The sequence below is a fragment of the Sebastes fasciatus genome, assembly GCF_043250625.1.
Source record: "Sebastes fasciatus isolate fSebFas1 chromosome 21 unlocalized genomic scaffold, fSebFas1.pri SUPER_21_unloc_1, whole genome shotgun sequence".
In the NCBI taxonomy this organism is placed as follows: Eukaryota; Metazoa; Chordata; class Actinopteri; order Perciformes; family Sebastidae; genus Sebastes; species Sebastes fasciatus.
Window position 1 is genome coordinate 37501 of NW_027428133.1, and position 22500 is coordinate 60000.

The window sequence follows — 22500 nt, forward strand, 5'->3', positions numbered from 1 at the left end:
CTCTATGTTTACCCTCCAAACTCTCCCATGATGCAACAGGAGAGGAGGCGAGCTCAGCACTTCTGAACCTTTTCCACCGCCGTCTGCAGTTTGGACGTCGACCGGTCCGACGTGGTGCACGGAAAGAGTCAGAACACTGACGAGAGCACGGACAATAATGTTTTAATGAGTCCGTGTGTCTGTAGGAGCTGAGCGCGGCGGCGATGCCCTTCCTGGAGGGAGATCCTGGGCCGGCAGAGAAAGACGGCAGCAGGAAGGTAAAAACCTTCATTTCAAACTGATGACATCACTCACCTGCTGCTGAGTCATCAGCTGATAGATGTGATGCCCCCAGTGGTCCTTAGTTGATCCATTAGTTGATCCATTAGTTGATCCATTAGTTGTAATGTAAATGTTTTGGTCAGATTAAAATCTTAATTGAAAGCTTCAGGTCCTTTAAAGGTCACCTATTATGCAAAATGCACTTTTCCATGTCTTTTAAACATCAATATCTGTCCCCAGTGTGTCTACAGGCCACCATAGTATCATAAAAGACCATCCTCTCTCTTTTTCTCCTCCTCCGTTTGTCCGGAAATGGGTGCAGAAAAAAAAATCGCTTTTTTTCCTTCTCTTCTGACGTCATTAGAGAAATGCAAGCCATGTAAGGGTTTCCTGGTCGAACCAGAGAGAACCTTCAGTAGCTGACCCCGCCCCACAGCGCGTCACTGTCTCTCCTCCTCAACCGAACTTGAGCAAAGTCTGCAAGAACCAGCAGAACAGGCTTCATGTACTCCCATCATCTAAATATAACATGTTCTTTCACAAAGGCTTTATGTAATTACACTGTTTAAACAGATGATATTTATATATTATATATATTTGATGTCATGCATGTAGCAGATTACAGGTAGTAAATAGTGACTTGTAAGCAACACAACACATTTCTGTTTCACAGTCAAACTTTATTTGAGTTGACAGATGACAATATTAATTATTCACAGCATTTGTAATCATCTCACCTGTTAGTTAGTTATGTGACATGGTACAGGAGAAAGTCTTCAGCTCTGGTAAACTATGGTAAGCTAAGCTCCGGTGGTCTGTAGTCATGGTAACACAGAGACAGCTACTATTGTAAATAATATACCATTACTCTGATCTTCCATACATTTATCTTTTAGCAGAAATAATGAACTGACTACTGTTTCACATCTTCTATTTTCCACCCTGATGGTCGCTGTGTTTACACACCGTGTCATAGCGGTAGCATGTAGCTAACCGTTAGCATGTAGCTACATGCTAACGGGTTAGCATGTAGCTACATGCTAACGGGTTAGCTCTGTATCTCCCATCTGCCCACAGCTGTCTGCTCTCCTCTGGGATGATTCTGTCGGTCATTTCTCACAGATGGATCTGTAAAGACAGACGTAAAACAGAGTGTATGTTTACGGTTTACAGAGTTGATGCATGAGGTAAACACTGAGTTAACTAACAGAGCTATAAATAGTATTATTTACCTGAGAGAAACCGTCAGGAAAACCTGGAATCTGGACCGCAGATGTTCATCATGTGTCGCCGATTTCTGATCAGATTCCTCCGGTAACGTGCGCTGGGTGAAGTTTCTGGTTTATAAACTTTAAAGTGGTTTATAAGCTCTATTCTAGCTGCTATCTCTCCACTCGTCTCTCTCTAGAGAGCTGCTCCGGGAGGGAGGGGGAGGGTGACGCTGTTGTTGAGGAAGTTTGATTGACAGAAAACGCTGACCAATCAGAGCAGAGTGGGAGGAGACAGGCTGTGAATCAGTGGTTTTCAGACAGAGGCTGAATTAGGCTCTGAGGCAGGCAGACTCAGGCTGCAGTATGAGAAGAATAAAGGGTTTTTTGAACATTGCAGCATGTAAACATGTTCTAGTGCAACATTAAAATACATCTATGAACCTGGAAATGAGCATAATATGTGACCTTTAAGATACAGATTAAAATGTGGTTACCTGTCATGATGTGTCTTGTCCTCCAGGTGGAGTCTCTGTATCACTCTGCCGGCAGCCCCACCAGGAGCTTCTTCCAGCGGGCTCCGTTCAGCCGGCCCTCCAGCCCGGCCAGGACCTCCAGCCCGGCCAGGATGAGTCCCGGATCCCCCAGAACCATCTTCCCCTACCAGACTGGACCCCCCCAGCAGGACTCATCACCTCCTAAGTCTCCACGCAGGTACACACACCTCACACACACCTCACACACACCTCACACACACCTGGCTACAGGCTGCTGCAGAACCAGTAGAAGAAGATCCTGAACGTGTGTGTGTGTGTGTGTGTGTGTGTCAGGCTGAGTTTCAGTGGGATCTTCAGGTCAACCTCCAGGGATTCAAACCAGCAACCCTCGTCCTCCCCCGTCAGCATCAAACTGTTCACCCGCATCAAGAGAGACAAGGCCAGAGGTACTCTCTCCGTGTGTGTTTGTGTGTGTGTTTGTGCGTGTGTGTGTGTTTGTGTGTGTTTGTGTGTGTGTGTGTGTGTGTGTGTGTGTGTATGTGTGTGTGTGTGTGTTTGTGTGTGTGTGTGTGTGTGTGTGTGTGTGTGTATGTGTGTGTGTGTGTGTGTGTGTGTATGTGTGTGTATGTGTGTGTGTGTGTGTGTGTTTCTGTTTGAAATCAGCTGTCACACAGAAACCCCCTCTGAGGTTTAGTGAAGAACTGATAATAATAGTAATCCTGTGAACACATGATGGAGATGTTGTTGTGTTAGTTGTGTTTCCTGTTGGCTCAGATGGTCTCGTGCTCTTTGATCCTGACTCAGGTTCACTTCCTGCTTCACTTCCTGCTTCACTTCCTGCTTCAACACTTTGGTAGGAGATATTTAGAGAACTACTAACTAACTGTTTATCCAGTACTATTAGTCAACTATTAGCTAAGTTAAAAAACATAGAAATAGAAATAGAACTTTTCAGCTTCATCAACATTAACAGGTAATATGATGAAAACATGATGATGTCATTCAGAGGTGTTCTGATCACCTCTAACACATGGTACTGCAACGCCGCTTCTGATTGGTCCACAGACTTCAGAGAGCTGTTGACGGACAGGTTACAGTCTGTGATGTGATCAGGAGGCTCATTTACATAAATAACGAAGCAGAAGTCATTCATGAAGATATGAGAAGACGTTGGTTATTGACTTCAGAGGCTACAGGTGTGTGTGTGTGTGTTATGTGACGGTGTAGCTCGTTGGCAGTTTGTTTGATTCAAAGATGAATGAATTAAAACTCTATTTAGTCTCTATTAGATATTAGAGGAAGAAATTGGATTCTTCTTCTTCTTAGTCCTCTTGGCCCCCTTGGGAGCATAGGGCGTCCACCATGGATCTGCACCTCACTCTCTTCTGTGCAGTGGTCTTTGCTTCTTGCCAGGAGGTCCTGATGTTGTTTAGCTCATCGAGCATAGACCGTCTCCAGTTGTTTTTTGGTCTCCCTGGCTTCCTCTTTCCTTGTGGGTTGTAGTCCAGAGATTGTCTTGTTATGTTTGTTTCTTGTTTTCTGAGTGTATGCCCGATCCATCTCCACTTTCTCCTTTTGATTTCTTTGTTGATTTGCTCCTGGTTTGTTTGTTTCCACAGGTCTGTATTTGTAATTTTTCTGGGCCACCATATCCTCAGTATGTATCGGAGGCAGTTGTTGATGAACACTTGCAGTTTGTTGGTGATTGTGTTTGTGGTTTTCCAGGTTTCACAGCCATAGAGAAGGACAGATTTTACATTTGAGTTGAAAATTCAGATTTGTGTGTTTTTGGAGAGCTGGGAAGAGAGCCATACAGGTCGGAGTGTTCTGAAGGCGTGTCTCGCTTTGCTGATGCGTAGCTCCACATCCTTATCTGCTCCTCCGTCTGTGCTGATGTTGCTTCCCAGGTAGACAAACTCTGCCACATTTTCTAGGGGTTGCTCCTTGATATTTATTCCTTGGTGGGATTTAGTGTTGATCCTCATGACCTTGGTCTTTCCAACGTTGATCATGAGGCCTAGCTGTTTGCTGTGTTCATGTAATTTGTTTGTCTTCTGTTGCATTTGTGTGTGTGTTCCTGAGATCAGTGCCAAGTCATCTGCAAAATCGAGGTCTTCCAATAGTGTGAAAGGAGTCCACTGTAACCCCGTCCTTTGGCCATCCACTGACTTTTTCATAGTCCAATCGATGGCAACAAGAAAGAGCAGGGGAGACAGAAGACAGCCTTGTCGTACTCCTGTTTTTATTTGGAGGGTGTCTGATAGCTTGCCATTTGAAATGACTTGGCCCGTGAATCCATTGTACATACATTTAATGAGATTGACCAGTTTTATGGGTATTCCATAATGTCGGAGCAGCTTCCACAGGATGTTTCTGTCTAGGCTGTCGAAGGCTTTTTCAAAGTCAACAAAGTTGATGAACAGTGATGACTGCCATTCGATGCACTGCTCGACAATTATTCTGAGTGATGCGATGTGATCTGTACAGGAGTTGTTCTTCCGGAAACCTGCTTGTTCCTTCCTGAATATCTTGTCCAGTGGTTCTTGCATTCTATCCAAGATGATTCTGCAGAGGATTATGCTGGGGACTGAGAGAAGCATGACGCCTCTCCAGTTCTTGCATTCACTGAGGTTGCCTTTCTTGGGAATTGTGACAATTAGCCCTTGTTTCCAGTCATTGGGTACCTCCTCTTTTACCCAGATCTCATTTAGAAGCCCGTGGAGGATGTCAGCGGTGGCACTGATGTCTGCTTTCAGTGCATCAGGGGGGATGTTGTCCTTTCCTGGTGCTCTGCCGAGCTTCAGTTTTTGTTTTTTTTAAATCAAGATCTTTTTATTGGGGTTTTTTGCAGTATATAGCAAAGGTACAGCGCTATTCGGTAACCAAAAAAAGAATGACAGGTATTAATATACATTATTAGCAGCTGGCACCAATGCCAACAAATAAACAAGTCAAAACAAAAGATTTATACAAACAACAAAACAATCCCTCCCCAGTCACTGCCAGCACGCCATATGGGAAGCTAACTGTCACGCCAATGACCTGCGATGAATGATTGAATACCGTGTGATGTAATCAAGCTGCACTTGGTAATCAAGTATTTACAGTGTCTGGAATGTATCTAGAAAAGGGCCCCATGCTTTCAGGAATTTCCCATGTGAATATTGAAGCGAGTATCTGATTTTCTCAAACTTTAAGCAAGACATGATGTCCGCCAACCATTGTGTGTGAGTGGGAAGGGCAGCGCCCTTCCACCTGAGCAGGATTGCTCGCCGAGCCAGAAGGGAAACAAAGGATAAGGTACGTCGTTTTTCTGCAGTTAATTGCGTCTCACTTCCGGTGACCCCGAACAGAGCAACCAGAGGGTTTGGTTCTAATTTGACGTTTAACACCTGAGATAAAGTTTGAAAGATCTCCGTCCAATAGTTTGTAAGACTAGGGCATGACCAGTACATGTGAATAAGGGAGGCTTCACTGCTTTTGCACTTGTCACAGTTGGGACTAATCTCAGGATACATGCGAGACAGTTTGGCTTTTGAGATATGAGCCCTATGCACCACTTTAAACTGAAGTAAGCAGTGACGAGCACATAGAGAGGATGAATTAACCTGCTTCAGTATGGAATTCCACGTATCCGGTGATAGAGAGAGGCCTAAGTCCTCCTCCCATGCTGCTCGGAGCTTGTCCATGGGGGCACGCTTCAAGTCTGATATCATGCCATAGAGAGTGGAGATAAGTCTTTTGTGTGATGGATTTAAAGAAAGGATCGTATTGACAATTGTCGTGTCTGTCGATGCAGAGGAGCCGGACAACTGAGAGAGCACAAAGCGCCTTGCTTGTAGATATCTAAAAAAGTTGGACTTAGGAAGACTGAATTTTTTGCTTAGCTGCTCGAATGATGCCAAAGTATTATCTACAAATAAATCTTTGAAACGCACAATACCTTTCCTGTGCCATTCTTGGAAAACAGGGTCCTGAATAGATGGTTTGAAAAGATGATTTGACGCAATGGGGCTTAGAGTAGAGAAGCTGTCCAAGTCAAAGTATTTCCTGAATTGAGCCCATATTCTCAAAGAATGTTTAACTACCGGGTTCCCGATAGATTTCATTGAGGGGAGCGGAAGCGAGGATCCAAGCAATGCGAGAACAGACAGGTTATCGTTCGAGTGGAGTTCCATCGCTACCCAGTAAGGACAGTCGGGCTGATTGTAAAAGTAAGACCAAAACGCAAGACATCGCAAGTTAGCAGCCCAATAATAGAAACAGAAATTTGGAAGTGCCAGACCACCAGTAGCCTTGGTTTTTTGGAGATGTACCTTGCTAAGACGGGGACGCTTACCCTGCCATATATAGGCGGAAATAATTGAATCAAGTTGATTGAAAAAAGATCTGGGGATAAAAAGTGGTAGGGCCTGAAAGAGGTAGAGAAATTTGGGTAGGATGGTCATTTTGATGGAATTGATACGCCCCACGAGAGACATGGACAGAGGTGACCACTGTTTCAGTGTTTGTTTAATCTGGTTTAACAGAGCAATAAAATTCTCCTTAAACAAATCTTTGTACTTTTTCGTAATTGAGATGCCCAAATAGGAAAACTTATTTTTTTCAATTTTGAAAGGCAGGTTGGTGAGGTCTAAGGCTCGTGCTTCATCATTGATGGGAAAGAGCTCGCTTTTGTTGAGATTTAATTTGTATCCCGAAAATTGACCAAACTGATTGAGCAACGACAGAGCGGGGGGTAGTGAGGTACCCGGGTTTGAGACAAAGAGCAAGAGGTCATCAGCATAAAGTGAGACCCTATGCTCTGTGCTGCCCCTCCAAATACCAGATATGTCCCTGCAACTGCGGAAGGCTGTGGCAAGCGGTTCGATGGCCAAATCAAAAAGTATGGGGCTCAGAGGGCACCCTTGACGGGTTCCACGATGTAAGTTGAATGGTTTAGACTGCTGGGAGTTAGTACGAATTGAGGCTGAGGGATGCAAATATAGTAGCTTAATCCAAGAGGTAAATTTCGGGCCGAAACCAAATTTGTCCAGAACAGCAAATAAGTAGTTCCATTCAACGCGGTCAAATGCTTTCTCCGCATCGAGAGACACAACACACTCAGGGACTTTCTCAGAGGCAGAGTAGATGATATTGAATAGTCGTCGTATGTTAAAGTACGATTGTCTGCCCTTGACAAAGCCAGTTTGGTCTTCGGATATAATTGTAGGAATGACATTCTCCAGTCTACGGGCTAGGACCTTAGCCAAAATTTTTGCATCTGTGTTTAAGAGGGAGATAGGCCTATAGGAGGCACATTCGGTTGGGTCTTTACCTTTTTTAGAAATGAGAGTGATACAAGCCTCGGTAAATGATTGAGGAAGGGAACCTTGCCTACAGGATTCAGATAGGACTGAACATAACTGTGGGGAAAGTAGCGAGGAGAACTTTTTAAAAAATTCTGCTGGGAAACCATCGGGACCCGGACTCTTACCTGACTGCATTGAGGAAATTGCTAAAGCTATTTCTGCCTGAGAAATGGGCTCTTCCAGTCTCTTCCTGAAGTCCAAAGAAAGTTGGGGAATATTTAGACTGTGCAGGAAGTCAAGAATTACATTACAATCGGCCTGAGACTCTGAGGTGTAAAGCTGGGAATAAAAATCCCTGAATGTCTCATTAATTTGTGAATGATCTGAAGTTATGTGACCATTTGACATTCGGATTTTAGAGATATTTTGTTTTGCTTTGAAGCCTTTGAGTTGGTTGGCTAGCATTTTGTCAGATTTGTCTCCATATATGTAAAACCTGGCCTTGTTTTTTAAAAGCAAGTGTTCAGTTGAGTGAGTTGTAAGCAGGTCAAATTTGGTTTTGAGTTCTAATCGTTTTTTATAAAGGTCTGGACTTTGAGTCTGAGCATATTGTTTGTCAATCTCTCCAATTTGGTGGGCCAGATCCAAGCGCTCTTTATAGGATTTTCTCTTCACTTGAGCGGTGTATGCTATGATCTGCCCCCTAAGATAAGCTTTAAGAGCATCCCATACAATTAGGCTAGAGGTTTCAGGGGATATATTAGTAGTAAGAAAAAAGGCTATCTCTTTCTCCATATGTTTCACAAAATTATCGTCAGACAGTAGGGTTGAGTTAAACCGCCAGTGCCTGCTCCTCTGTGGGAGGCCAGGGAGGGACATGGTCAAACCAATAGGAGCGTGGTCTGAAATGACAATACTCTGATAGGCGCAGGACTGAACCAGCGGGACTAGTTGGTTGTCGATAAAAAAATAATCTATCCTGGAGTATGTATGATGGACGTGCGAGAAGAACGAGTATTCCCTATCGTTTGGATGTAGAGAGCGCCACACATCACAGACACCGTAGTCAGAGAGAAAGGCTTGAATGAAAGAGGCTGATTTACTTATTGTGCTGGGGTTAGTGGAAGATTGGTCTAAAACTGGGTCTAGCCAACAATTTAAATCACCACCAAGTATGAGAGAGTATGTGTTGAGGTCTGGCAGCAGAGAAAACAAATGTTCGAAAAAACCTACATCATCTGAGTTAGGGGCGTACACGTTCACAAGCACTACCAGTGTGTCATATAATTTCCCAGATACAATAACATATCGACCGAACTTGTCAGCAATCACATTGTGTGGTTCGAAGGAAACCCTTTGACTGATAAGGATTGAAACCCCTCTGGCTTTGGCTTGAAAAGCGGAGTGAAATTTCTGCCCCATCCAGCCTGACAGAAGGCGACCACTGTCTGAACTGCGAATATGGGTTTCTTGCAGGAAGGCTATTTCTGTTTTAAGTTGTTTGAGGTGTGAGAAAACCTTCTTTCTTTTAATGGGGTGGTTCAAACCCTTGACATTCCAGCTCTGTAGTATTAAGTGCCTATCCATGCAGCTTGACTAAAAAGGTTAGGACGTGAGCACAGTATTCAAGTGGTTGCTTTAAGATACAGCTGTAGCAGGTCAGTGAAGACCAGGAGTGACTAGTGTACAGTAATAGGTTTGTGTAAGTTACTAAGGTGTTACTGGCAGTGACATATCCCTTCCCACCACCCCCCTCCCCAACCAAGAAAACTGCTAAAAAAGAAAGCAGCAAGCTCTTCAGAACAAACATTGCACAACAACAACTCTTCCTGTCTTAAACTAAATTAACTGCTGCTCCGGTATACATACAAAAGTAGATTACAAGCACCTCTTAAACAATATTTTGGCTTAAACAATCAACTTTATGAACTGTGGAAGCTGGGAAGCTCTAGCACGAGTTTCAGAAATCAGAAATCAAATTTAAAAACAAAATTTCACCAAAACCATAGAAGCAGGAATCAAACAGTCATATGGAATTGTGATTTCAAAGTAGACAGAAATAAAAGGGAGAAAACATGGATTCACTTGTGCCATACCAGATAGCTAAATAGTTGAATTAACGGTACAGGACAAGACCCACTTAAGTACTAACAAACGTAGAATAACCAGTCTTTAAAATGATAATTCCAGTTTGAAATGTGAACTAACTGTTCAACTGGCCCTTTAAAATCCAGCGCAGATTCTCATTGAAAGGCATCACACTCAGAGAGGGCAAAGCTGTCATATGTGATAACAGCTCCAGAGAGCCAGTATAGAACCAGGCTCAATAAAGTCATGTTTGCTTGTAAATGTTTGCAACTGTCTGTATATGTAGCCTAACAAGAGAACAGCGCAGAAACACGTGTATAGTCTGGATAAATGAACCGATGTAAACAAACCCACGTGACAGTTAACATACGCCGCACTACGTGTAAACTGGTAGGGCTATAAACAGTGATACCTCTCATCCAGTGGGTCCATAATTACTAAAGAGTCCCTTTATGAATGTTCCGGTGACCTGTGGAGGCTGCTGATGTACTTGTGTGCCTCGTCCACTGAGCTGATCCACTTTCTGGCTCCGCTGGACAGCGTCAGCCGGAGCCGGGCTGGGTAGAGCAGAGCAGGCTTCTGTCCCAGTTGATAAAGTTCTGCCATCACGTCTCTGTATTCCCCCCGCTGGTTCACAACTTCAGGGCAGTAGTCCTCCAGAACACGGATGGGCTGGCCACGGAACTCAAGTTTACCTCTCCGCCGTGCCTCTCTGATGAGCAGATCCTTCGTCTGATACCGGTGCAGGCGGAGAATAACCGGGCGCGGTCGCTGTCCGGGGGCCGGTTTAGCAGCTAGGGAGCGGTGGGCCCGGTCCAGTTCTGGGAGGGATGGCAGTGTCTCGGTACCGAACACCTCGCGCAGCAAATTTGAGAAGAATTCAGTGGGGCGTCCGCTTTCAATGGACTCCGGGAGACCCAGGATCCGGATGTTCTGGCGCCTGCTTCGGCTCTCCAGGTCGGTGACTTTAGCCTTTAGCCTAGCATTATCCTCGCTCAGGGTGGTGCACACGTTCTCCAGATCCACGACTCTTTGGCTGAGGTCTTCTGCAGCTAGTTCCAAGGAGGAGACCCGTTGGCCGTGGTCCTCCACTGTGAGCCGTGTTTGGTCTAGTTTGGAGTCCAGCTGGCTGAATGATGTTCTGAACTCAGTGGCTAGCGCATCACGGTGTTGCTCGAGCAGCGTGGTGATAGCCTCCAGTGTTAAGCTAACGTTAGCATCTTCTTTTTTGCTCCCCTTGGCTCCTCTCGAAGTCATTGTGAAAAATACAAGTGTCGGTCAGGAGAAAAATTAGATAAATAAAAAAAAGGTTTCGTTTTGGCGTGGAAGTTAGAGGGCTGGATGGTATGACAATGAAAAGTTTACCGGAGCACCGGCTAGTGCGTCTACTCCATCTGCCTATCGACCGGAAGTCGAGCTTCAGTTTTTTGATGGCTCTTTTGATTTCTTCCTTTGATATCCTGTCACAGTTGATGTTTAGGTCTCTTCTCACTTCTTCAATGTCTCGGTGAGGTCTATTGAGGACTTCCTCAAAGTGTTCCTTCCAGCGCTCTAGTTGTTGGGAGTTTTTAGTGAGAAGGTTTTCCTGTTTGTCTCTGATAGGTCGACTAAAGCACTTGTTCTTACCAGCTAACAGTCGGGTCATTTTGTACAATTCCTTTGCGTTGTTCTGCCTGGCTGCTGCCTCTGCTTTGTTGGCGAGTTCCTCTGCTTGTGCTTTATTGTCCCTCTTGCAGCTCTTTCTGACGATTATGTTCTTTTGTTGGTAGTCTTGTCGGAGGCCTTCCTTCTTATTGCGGTCTGTCTCTATGTTACAGACTGGGGTAGAATTCCCCATTCTTGCCGTGCCTTGATGTCTTTTAGTTTTCTTGTCTCAAATCTTCTCTGTATCCTGTTTCCAGCTTTCTTTTTTACTGCCAACTTCATCCGGAGTTCTCCCACGAGAAGATGGTGATCTGAGTCTATATTGGCGCCCCTCTTGACTCTGACATCGAGGAGAACTCTCCTCCATTTCCTATCTATTGCAATGTGGTCGATCTGGTTCTCTGTGCGGTGGTCCGGAGATATCCATGTAGCTTTATGGGTTTGTTTGTGTGGGAAAAGACTGCCTCCAATCACCAACTCGTTGAGGGCACAAAGGCTTGCAAAGAGAAGCCCGTTCTCGTTCATCTGCCCCAGACCTTCTGTCCCCATTGTTCCCTTCCCGTCATCCGTTCCAATCTTGGCATTCATGTCTCCCATCACAATCTTAATGTCTCTCTTGGAAGCCTTTTGGAAAACTGCCTGTAGTTCTTGGTAAAAAGTTTCTTTCTCTTCAAACACAGCAGTGTTGGTTGGAGCGTAGCACTGAATGGATGTGATATTGTGTCCTTTGGATGCAAACCTGGCTGTGATGATCCGTTCTGATATTGGTTCCCATTCTATGAGACTTTTAGCTGCGTCTTTTGATAGGAGTAGTCCTACTCCATATGTGTGGGGGTCTTCCTTTGGGTTGCCAGAGTAGAGGAAGGTCTCTCCAGTGGCAGTTCTTACCTCTCCAAAGGTGTTCCATCGGCTTTCACACACCCCGATAATGCTTATGTTGTAACGTTGCATTTCCTTGGCCAGTTGTGCCAGTTTTCCTGTCTGGTATAATGTTCTAACATTCCAGCATCCAATTCTCGTTCTTGACTTAAGCTTCAGCAGACTTTTCCCCCCTTGAGGTCTCTGTTGAGTTTGCCCCAAGGGGGTTCATGGGTCCCATTTGAGGGTCGTCAGTTAGGCTTAGGTCACTTTCGAGGTAAGTATCCATAGTTTCAGTTTCTGTAATCATTTATTTGACAGCAGGGTGGGTGATTAGCCCAAGCTGCCATTTCCACAAGTTATCCGCAGTGGTCGTAGACCATTTTTCTAAAAGCTCCATGGTCAAGAGGCAGTTTTGACTGTATTTTGTCTGACCCCTCGCCCTAGACCTGTCCGGTTTGGTAAAACCTGCCAGGAGTTGCCTCCCACCGGCATAGCTCTAAGGCAGTGGTCTCAAACTCAATTTACCTGGGGGCCGCTGGAGGCAGAGTCTGGGTGAGGCTGGGCCGCATCAGGTATTCCACAAAAAAAAGCTTTGTTAAAAAAAAAACAGCCGCCACTCAGCCTCCCGCCGCCACTCCCGGACTCATTTCCGGAAGCTGAACTTGGCATTGCTTCAGTTAGAAATGTTGGCAGCTCGCTCACACTCACACGTGCGTGCGCGCGCACACACACACACACACACACACACACACACACACACACACACACACACTGCTGGTGTTTGATGTTCAGCTGTTTTTGCTCGACAGCCAATCAGATGCTGTTTATCCATTACCTTTAGCTAACTTTAAGCTAACTACTTGAGCTGTTTCTGTAGATGTAGAAACACTCCCACACACTGATTGAAGAAGAGTGCGTGTGATTGGTGACTCTTCATCTCCGTTGTAACTTGGGTTTATGACAGATACCTGCAGAACTAGAGAGCCGTTCCCAGGTGTCTGTCCTGAGCCGGAGGTCAGTGCTTCCAGCTGGATGTCAGAATGATAACAGTACCAGAGGATCTGTGTCTGCTGCTGTGAGAGTCAACAGTGACCTGATATTAGAAAGCTGCTCATAATCCCTGTAACTGTGATCCTTAAATAAACCCAGCGAAGCACATCAGGCCCAGATGGAGCGCAGGAAGTGCTTTTGTTTTTGTCATCCTCACAGAGAGAGAGAGAAGTACACTGCAAAACATGTCCGTCCTATTTCTCCAAGGTTTTTAACCCCTGAGGCTCGCTCAAAAAAGCTGCTCTGATGTCCTCAGAGGACAAAAAGATCTGCGTCAAAACACTGCCATAATATATATACTGCTTCTATAGACGTCTGATAGAAAATGAGCCTCCTTCTCTCTTGATCTCTGACCTCATTAAACATCCTCAACATGAGTTTATGTTTCAAGTCTTCTTCAATACAGCATGATGTTCATTTAGTGGATGATGGTCCCATTGAGAGTCAGATAGACCATAAAGCAGGGGATGCTTTAGGGCGGGGCTACCTGCTGATTGACAGGTCGTTACCACGGCGTTGTCCGGTCTGGGAGTTGTCCGTGTTTCAGTCTTTAACAACTTTAACCCTTTAATCACTGTGTGTTTTCACTTCATCAGAGTTAATTAGAACATTTTGGTCGCCTAAAAATTTCTTATTCAGCGTTCAGTTGTACTTAGCTCCGCCTTCTAGTGTCACTACTGGTTGCAAAAAACCAAGATGGTGACGGCCAAAAACCAAGATGGAGACGACTAAAAACCAAGATGGAGACGACTAAAAACCAAGATGGTGACGGCCAAAAACCAAGATGGAGACGACTAAAAACCAAGATGGTGACGGCCAAAAACCAAGATGGTGACGACTAAAAACCAAGATGGAGACGACTAAAAACCAAGATGGAGACGGCCAAAAACCAAGATGGAGACGACCAAAAACCAAGATGGAGACGACCAAAAACATCATCATGAGACAAAACAAATGCTATCTTGTCTCGATGCTGACTGACTACAGGAAACAGGACAGAAACCATTCCTGCACCTGATTGGACGGTTATAAATGGTCATGGTGTACGTGGTGATATTAATAATAACAGCAACGATAAAAAAGGCTAATCTTTTGCAGTGTAGACCGGAGAGGGAGGAGTGGCTAACATGAGCAACAAGACAAACTGAGCCGAGCTGAAACACTCTGAGGACAAACACTTCACTGTCTGTCTGTCTGTCTGACCTGATCACCTGATCACCTGTCTGTCTGACCTGATCAGCTGATCACCTGTCTGTCTGACCTGAGGATCCCTCTGGATGTAGGACAGGTTGGACTGGAGGATTAAAGATGCAGATGTTCCTCCACCGCTGGATGAACTGGTTTTATTTTCCTCTCGGCTGATTCTGAACTGTAACGTTGAACTGATTTCTTATTTAACCTCAATAACATATTTAAATCCTACATTTAGTTTTATCTATTTATTTATTTAATTTGATGACTTGATTTATCTTAATTAATCACGTTGTCCTTTTTATTTAGTTTGATTTAAATTTAATCCACAAATTAATAGAATCCAGTTTATTTAGTTTTTTGACCTAAACGTTTTTTAATGTTTTTTTATTTTATTTTAAATAAGTGCGTTAACAGTTATATGTTTAGTTAATGTTGTTGTTTCACTGATGTACTTTTGTTTTAATTTATTTAATTGATTCTTACATTTATCTTAGTTTAATCAGCTTTATGCGATTAGTTTATATTATTATTTAAAGTTCATAGTAGCGCATAAGCTCCTGGCTGTAACCGATAAATCTCAGAGTGGATTAAACTGAGTATTTTAATGCTCATAAATTAAGATTATATTTATTTAGAGTCGTTTTAAGGCTTTTATTTTATTTTTATTTAGTTTCGTTTAGTTTCCGTGTTTTGTTTTTGAACGAACTGATTGGATGGCGATGAAGCGTCTGAGCAGCCTGATGATGAGGAAGTGGAAGGAGAAGGAGAGATGGACGGGGAGGAGGATGAGCGAACCGTACGGAGGAGGGAAGGAGGAAGAGGAGGAGGAGGAGGAGAGGCAGACAGACAGGACAGACAGACGGATGCTGAGGAGGAAGTCTGAACCGTGTGGACCGATGAAGGAGGACAAAAAGACGGAGGAGAAGAAGAAGAAGAGCGACAGGAAGAAGGAACGCAGGAAGTCTCTGTCCAACATGGAGGAGGAGGAAGAGGAGGACGGCAAAGACAGGAAGAGGATGGAGACGGGCAGAGGGAGGAGGAAGTCTGCATCGTGGTTCATGGCGGAGGACAGAGCAGGAGGAGGACAGACGGACAGGAGACAGACACTGCGGCGGCGGCAGTCGGAGCCCAGCGACGTCCTGCACGTCCAACTACTTCCTCTGTCCACCAGGAAGAGGAGGGAGCTGCTGCAGAGACGGACTGGACGAAGGACGTCCTACAGCGAGGAGGGGGACAGACAGACGGACAGGAGGCGGGGTCACGAGATCACGGGACGAAGGACGTCCCACAGCGAGGAGGGGGACGGACAGACGGACAGGAGGCGGGGTCACGAGATCACGGGACGAAGGACGTCCTACAGCGAGGAGGGGGACGGACAGACGGACAGGAGGCGGGGTCACGAGATCACGGGACGAAGGACGTCCCACAGCGAGGAGGGGGACGGACAGACGGACAGGAGGCGGGGTCACGAGATCACGGGACGAAGGACGTCCCACAGCGAGGAGGGGGACGGACAGACGGACAGGAGGCGGGGTCACGAGATCACGGGACGAAGGACGTCCTACAGCGAGGAGGGGGACGGACAGACGGACAGGAGGCGGGGTCACGAGATCACGGGACGAAGGACGTCCCACAGCGAGGAGGGGGACGGACAGACGGACAGGAGGCGGGGTCACGAGATCACGGGACGAAGGACGTCCCACAGCGAGGAGGGGGACGGACAGACGGACAGGAGGCGGGGTCACGAGATCACGGGACGAAGGACGTCCCACAGCGAGGAGGGGGACGGACAGACGGACAGGAGGCGGGGTCACGAGATCACGGGACGAAGGACGTCCCACAGCGAGGAGGGGGACGGACAGACGGACAGGAGGCGGGGTCACGAGATCACGGGACGAAGGACGTCCCACAGCGAGGAGGGGGACGGACAGACGGACAGGAGGCGGGGTCACGAGATCAGACAGATGACCCGAGGGAGGTCAGAACCTGTCGGCCCTCTGGACAGTAAGCACAAAGAGTACCTGGTGGTAGTAGTACTAGTAGTAAAGAGTACCTGGTGGTAGTAGTACTAGTAGTAAAGAGTACCTGGTGGTAGTAGTACTAGTAGTAAAGAGTATCTGGTGGTAGTAGTACTAGTAGTAAAGAGTACCTGGTGGTAGTAGTACTAGTAGTAAAGAGTATCTAGTGGTAGTAGTACTAGTAGTAAAGAGTACCTGGTGGTAGTAGTACTAGTAGTAAAGAGTACCTGGTGGTAGTAGTACTAGATACTCTCTTTGTCAAGTGCACCAAACATTTCCTTTGTTTGGAGGCTAACACTAGCAGTGGGCTAACATTAGCTGGAGGCTAACTCTAGCAGTGGGCTAACATTGGCTGGAGGTTAACACTAGCAGTGGGCTAACATTAGCTGGAGGCTAACACTAGCAGTGGGCTAACATTAGCTGGAGGCTAACTCTAGCAGTGGGCTGACATTAGCTGGAGGCTAACGCTAGCAGTGGGCTAACATTAGCTGGAGGCTAACTCTAGCAGTGGGCTAACATTAGCTGGAGGCTAACACTAGCAGTGGGCTAACATTAGCTGGAGGCTAACACTAGCAGTGGGCTAACATTAGCTGGAGGCTAAACAAAGGAAAGACTGGAGGCTAACACTAGCAGTGGGCTAACATTAGCTGGAGGCTAACACTAGCAGTGGGCTAACATTAGCTGGAGGCTAAACAAAGGAAAGACTGGAGGCTAACGCTAGCAGTGGGCTAACATTAGCTGGAGGCTAACACTAGCAGTGGGCTAACATTAGCTGGAGGCTAACTCTAGCAGTGGGCTAACATTAGCTGGAGGCTAACACTAGCAGTGGGCTAACATTAGCTGGAGGCTAACACTAGCAGTGGGCTAACATTAGCTGGAGGCTAACTAGCAGTGGGCTAACATTAGCTGGAGGCTAACACTAGCAGTGGGCTAACATTAGCTGGAGGCTAACACTAGCAGTGGGCTAACATTAGCTGGAGGCTAAACAAAGGAAAGACTGGAGGCTAACGCTAGCAGTGGGCTAACATTAGCTGGAGGCTAACACTAGCAGTGGGCTAACATTAGCTGGAGGCTAACTCTAGCAGTGGGCTAACATTAGCTGGAGGCTAACACTAGCAGTGGGCTAACATTAGCTGGAGGCTAACGCTAGCAGTGGGCTAACATTAGCTGGAGGCTAACACTAGCAGTGGGCTAACATTAGCTGGAGGCTAACACTAGCAGTGGGCTAACATTAGCTGGAGGCTAACGCTAGCAGTGGGCTAACATTAGCTGGAGGCTAACACTAGCAGTGGGCTAACATTAGCTGGAGGCTAACGTTAGCAGTGGGCTAACATTAGCTGGAGGCTAACGCTAGCAGTGGGCTAACATTAGCTGGAGGCTAACGCTAGCAGTGGGCTAACATTAGCTGGAGGCTAACACTAGCAGTGGGCTAACATTAGCTGGAGGCTAACTCTAGCAGTGGGCTAACATTAGCTGGAGGCTAACGCTAGCAGTGGGCTAACATTAGCTGGAGGCTAACACTAGCAGTGGGCTAACATTAGCTGGAGGCTAACACTAGCAGTGGGCTAACATTAGCTGGAGGCTAACATTAGCTGGAGGCTAACACTAGCAGTGGGCTAACATTAGCTGGAGGCTAACGCTAGCAGTGGGCTAACATTAGCTGGAGGCTAACGCTAGCAGTGGGCTAACATTAGCTGGAGGCTAACACTAGCAGTGGGCTAACATTAGCTGGAGGCTAACATTAGCTGGAGGCTAACGCTAGCAGTGGGCTAAAGCTCCACATCTAAATGTCCTCTGTGTTGTTGTCTGAATCCAGATCTCAGACATTAGACATGAGTAACTGATTGGAGCTCTAGAGCTACAATATCAGAGAAGCGTGATGCTAATATTTATAACGAGTAAATGATGCTAATATTTGGCCTTCTGCTAACAGCAGCTAACGTGAGCCGTTAGCTAGGCTAGCCGGCGTTAGCCAGCGTGTTCAGAGAGGTATTCTGCCTCCACTCAACCCGTCACCATGGTTACTAACTGAGGGCATACTCGTCATATCTCTGGTTGTGTTCATGACAGAGAGCTGGTTTTGGTATAACATCAATCAGACACTACTTTTAACAGGAAGTATGGAAACATCTGGTCCACTGGGACTGGAGGATGAACTGAGGAGACATGTTGGACAGACGGGGATGTAAACTGACACTAGATACAGCTGTTACTACGAGGTCCATTTAGTAGCTGTTCTGGAGCTTTCGACCCACTGCAGCTCCTCCCTGTGTTCACCTGAGCATCCTGAATCATACGATGTGTTCTCAGCTCTGGTCCTCAGGCTGGTGTTGACGCTGTGAGAGCAGGAGACAGGTGTAATCCTCAGTGTGCGTCAGACCTGCTGCTAAACCAGTGAAACTAGACCAGTAATCACTGTTTGTGTCTCTGGATCACTGTGTTCAGTCTGACAGGACTCAGACCAGTTATCAGAGGACACGCATCAGATATGTCAAACACACGATGCAACTATATTCATAGTGTTCAGTCATGTGACTGGCGCAGAGGCTGGAGGGTAAAACCAAGCCACCAGGAAGAGCACAAGGCCGTCACAGCTTTATTTTATACAATCAGCAAGTGTTTAGATCACCTCTCAACGAGGAAGAACAAAGATACATATACAGACTGCAAGTCTCAGTACAGACGTCAGCAACCTGCAGCTCTTCAGCTCCTCTCCAGAGACTCCCTGTGGATCTATAAACATGGAGATGAAGAACTGTTCTTTGTAGGTCTATGGTACGACGGTACGACGGAGTGTTAGGGCCACATTGAGGACAAATAAATAAATCTGAGATTTAGAGAATGAAGTCATAATATAAAGTAATCATTTTACATACTATTTTCTTTTTTTCTCGTAATATTCTGACTTTATTGTGTAAATCTCAGATGTGTTTTCCCTCAATGTGGCCCTAATACTCCGTAGTACATTGTCTCTTTGGCCCTCACTGCATTAGACTGATGTACTATATACTTAGACTATAAACTGTGTTACCTTCATCACCATGATCACATGTTTTGCAGCTCCAGACAGATTTTATTTTTTTTATTTGCCTAAAATGTCTCTTTAGATATTAAAGGTTGCTGAGTCCTGCCTTATACTGTCGCCAAGATGAAAGTGTAACGTCACAGTTATCTGTACTTTCAATCTGGACGGGTCACTGGTGCTTTTGTTTGCAAGGGGATGGAAATGAACGTTGTTTACTGTGGTCAGGCTAGCTGTCACTCGCATCTCCGTAGTTAAACCAGCCGCTGGAGACGGACACAGGCAGAGCAGACGTAGTGACACCGCTGGAGACGGACACAGGTGAAGCAGACGTAGTGACACCGCTGGAGACGGACACAGCGGAGCAGACGTAGTGACACCGCTGGAGACGGACACAGTCGGAGCAGACGTAGTGACACCGCTGGAGACGGACACATACGGAGCAGACGTAGTGACACCGCTGGAGACGGACACAGGTGGAGCAGACGTAGTGACACCGCTGGAGACGGACCCATCGGAGCAGACGTAGTGACACCGCTGGAGACGGACACAGGTGAAGCAGACGTAGTGACACCGCTGGAGACGGACACAGCGGAGCAGACGTAGTGACACCGCTGGAGACGGACACAGTCGGAGCAGACGTAGTGACACCGCTGGAGACGGACACATATGGAGCAGACGTAGTGACACCGCTGGAGACGGACACAGGCGGAGCAGACGTAGTGACACCGCTGGAGACGGACACAGGTGGAGCAGACGTAGTGACACCGCTGGAGACGGACCCATCGGAGCAGACGTAGTGACACCGCTGGAGACGGACACAGGTGAAGCAGACGTAGTGACACCGCTGGAGACGGACACAGCGGAGCAGACGTAGTGACACCGCTGGAGACGGACACAGTCGGAGCAGACGTAGTGACACCGCTGGAGACGGACACATACGGAGCAGACGTAGTGACACCGCTGGAGACGGACACAGGCGGAGCAGACGTAGTGACACCGCTGGAGACGGACACAGGTGAAGCAGACGTAGTGACACCGCTGGAGACGGACCCATCGGAGCAGACGTAGTGACACCGCTCACGAAGCAATGTCTCCCAAATGCATCAAATTGAACAACAACTAACAGTATTGTAAAAGCTGAGCTGTATGTAGCTAACCTTAACCCTGTACTAAAGACACTGCCCAGGTGCATTATGGGAAAATCAGGGTATCCACCTCTGCTGCTTTAATGTGTGTCTCACTAGAACTACTACTCTGGTACCTCTCTAATACACAGTCTGTACTTATACTGCTCCCTGTTGTACATCAGTACTACTAACAACTACAGCTGCAGTAAACAGTACTACCTCTCTCTGATGTAGGAGAGTAGAAGTAGAAGTACAAGTAGTATGACATGGAAATACTCAGGTGTGTGTAGTGACTCAGTGTTTCCTCCAGAGGGCCAAGTCTCCTCATCTACTCTGCAAATACTGACTCTCCTCTTGTTATGCTTCCTCCTTCTCTTCTTCTTCCTCCCCCTCTCCCCCCTCTCTTCTTCTTCCTCCCTCTCTTCTTCTTCCTCCCCCTCTCCTCCCTCTCTTCTTCTTCCTCCCTCTCTTCTTCTTCCTCCCCCTCTCCTCCCTCTCTTCTTCTTCCTCCCTCTCTTCTTCCTCCCCCTCTCCCCCCTCTCTTCTTCTTCCTCCCTCTCTTCTTCCTCCCTCTCTTCCTCCCCCTCTCCCCCTCTCTTCTTCTTCCTCCCTCTCTTCTTCCTCCCTCTCTTCCTCCCCCTCTCCCCCCTCTCTTCTTCTTTCTCCCTCTCTTCTTCCTCCCTCTCTTCCTCCCCCTCTCCCCCCTCTCTTCTTCTTCCTCCCCCTCTCCCCCCTCTCTTCTTCTTCCTCCCTCTCTCCTCCCTCTCTTCTTCCTCCCTCTCTTCCTCCCCCTCTCCCCCCTCTCTTCTTCTTCCTCCCCCTCTCCCCCCTCTCTTCTTCTTCCTCCCTCTCCTCCCTCTCTTCTTCCTCCCTCTCTTCTTCTTCCTCCCTCTCTTCCTCCCCCTCTCCTCCCTCTCTTCTTCTTCCTCCCCCTCTCCCCCCTCTCTTCTTCTTCCTCCCTCTCTCCTCGCTCTCTTCTTCCTCCCTCTCTTCCTCCCCCTCTCCCCCCTCTCTTCTTCTTCCTCCCCCTCTCCCCCCTCTCTTCTTCTTCCTCCCCCTCTCCTCCCTCTCTTCTTCTTCCTCCCTCTCTTCTTCCTCCCCCTCTCCCCCCTCTCTTCTTCTTCCTCCCTCTTCTCCCTCTCTTCTTCCTCCCTCTCTTCTTCTTCCTCCCTCTCTTCCTCTCCCTCTCCCCCCTCTTCTTCTTCCTCCCTCTCTTCTTCTTCCTCCCTCTCTTCCTCCCCCTCTCCTCCCTCTCTTCTTCTTCCTCCCTCTCTTCCTCCCCCTCTCCTCCCTCTCTTCTTCTTCCTCCCTCTCTTCCTCCCCCTCTCCTCCCTCTCTTCTTCTTCCTCCCTCTCTTCTTCCTCCCTCTCTCCTCCCTCTCTTCTTCTTCCTCCCTCTCTTCCTCCCCCTCTCCCCCAGCCTACAGCCTCTCCTCCCCTCCTCCTCCTCCTCCTTCTCCCTCTCGCCCCCGTCAGGAGGAGGTGTTCCACCTGGAGACGTACCTGACGGAGCCGAGGCGTCCGGAGACCAGGAGGCTTCGCTCCTTCTCCTCTCCTCCAGACACCGGACAGCGTTTCTCCTCCTCTTCCTCCTCTTCCTCCTCCTGCTTCCAGCCGCCTCCTCTGGCTCCACCTCTTCCTGTCGGGAGGCTGGTGAGTGACGCGTTCACTGTCCTCCGTGTTGGTTGGCAGCGTGTTGTCTGTGCTGTGTTGGTCTGTGGGGTGATGATACAAGTTTCAGGTACTTTTCCTCCACTATTTTCCCTTTTTTAATCTGTTCATAATGAACCTTAAAGGAGATCAGTCCAGTATTTAATCCTCTTATCAACATGGGAGTGGATGAATATGCTGCTTTATGCAAATGCATGTATATATTTATTATTGTAAATCATTAACAACACAGATCAATGACAGATGTTGATCCAGAAACCCTCACAGGTACTGCATTTAGCATAAAACAATATGCTCCAATCATAACATGTCAAACTGCAGCCCAACAGGCAACAACAGCTGTCAGTGTGTCAGTGTGCTGACTTGACTATGACTTGCCCCAAACTGCATGTGATGATCATAAAGTGGGCATGTCTGTAAAGGGGAGACTCGTGGGTACCCAGAGAACCCATTTACATTCACTGATCTGGAGGTCAGAGGTCAAGGGACTCCTTTGAAAATGGACATGAAGGTGTGCTTGCATGTGATTGGTCAACGCAGCGTCCTGTTGGATGATGACTGGTCCT

General features: G+C 47.1%; 1 protein-coding gene across 1 annotated transcript in view; it reads left to right on the forward strand.

Annotated features, from left to right (window-relative positions):
• Window positions 1–22500, forward strand: part of LOC141763605 (5'-AMP-activated protein kinase subunit gamma-2-like) — a gene marked incomplete at its 3' end in the record, with an annotated part of 47759 nt that overhangs the window by 13202 nt on the left and 12057 nt on the right. The window contains exons 2-5 of the mRNA XM_074628053.1: window positions 186–257; window positions 1993–2183; window positions 2300–2412; window positions 21684–21916. Of these exons, the coding sequence (XP_074484154.1) occupies window positions 204–257; window positions 1993–2183; window positions 2300–2412; window positions 21684–21916 (591 nt within the window). The remainder of the gene's footprint in view (window positions 1–185; window positions 258–1992; window positions 2184–2299; window positions 2413–21683; window positions 21917–22500) is intronic.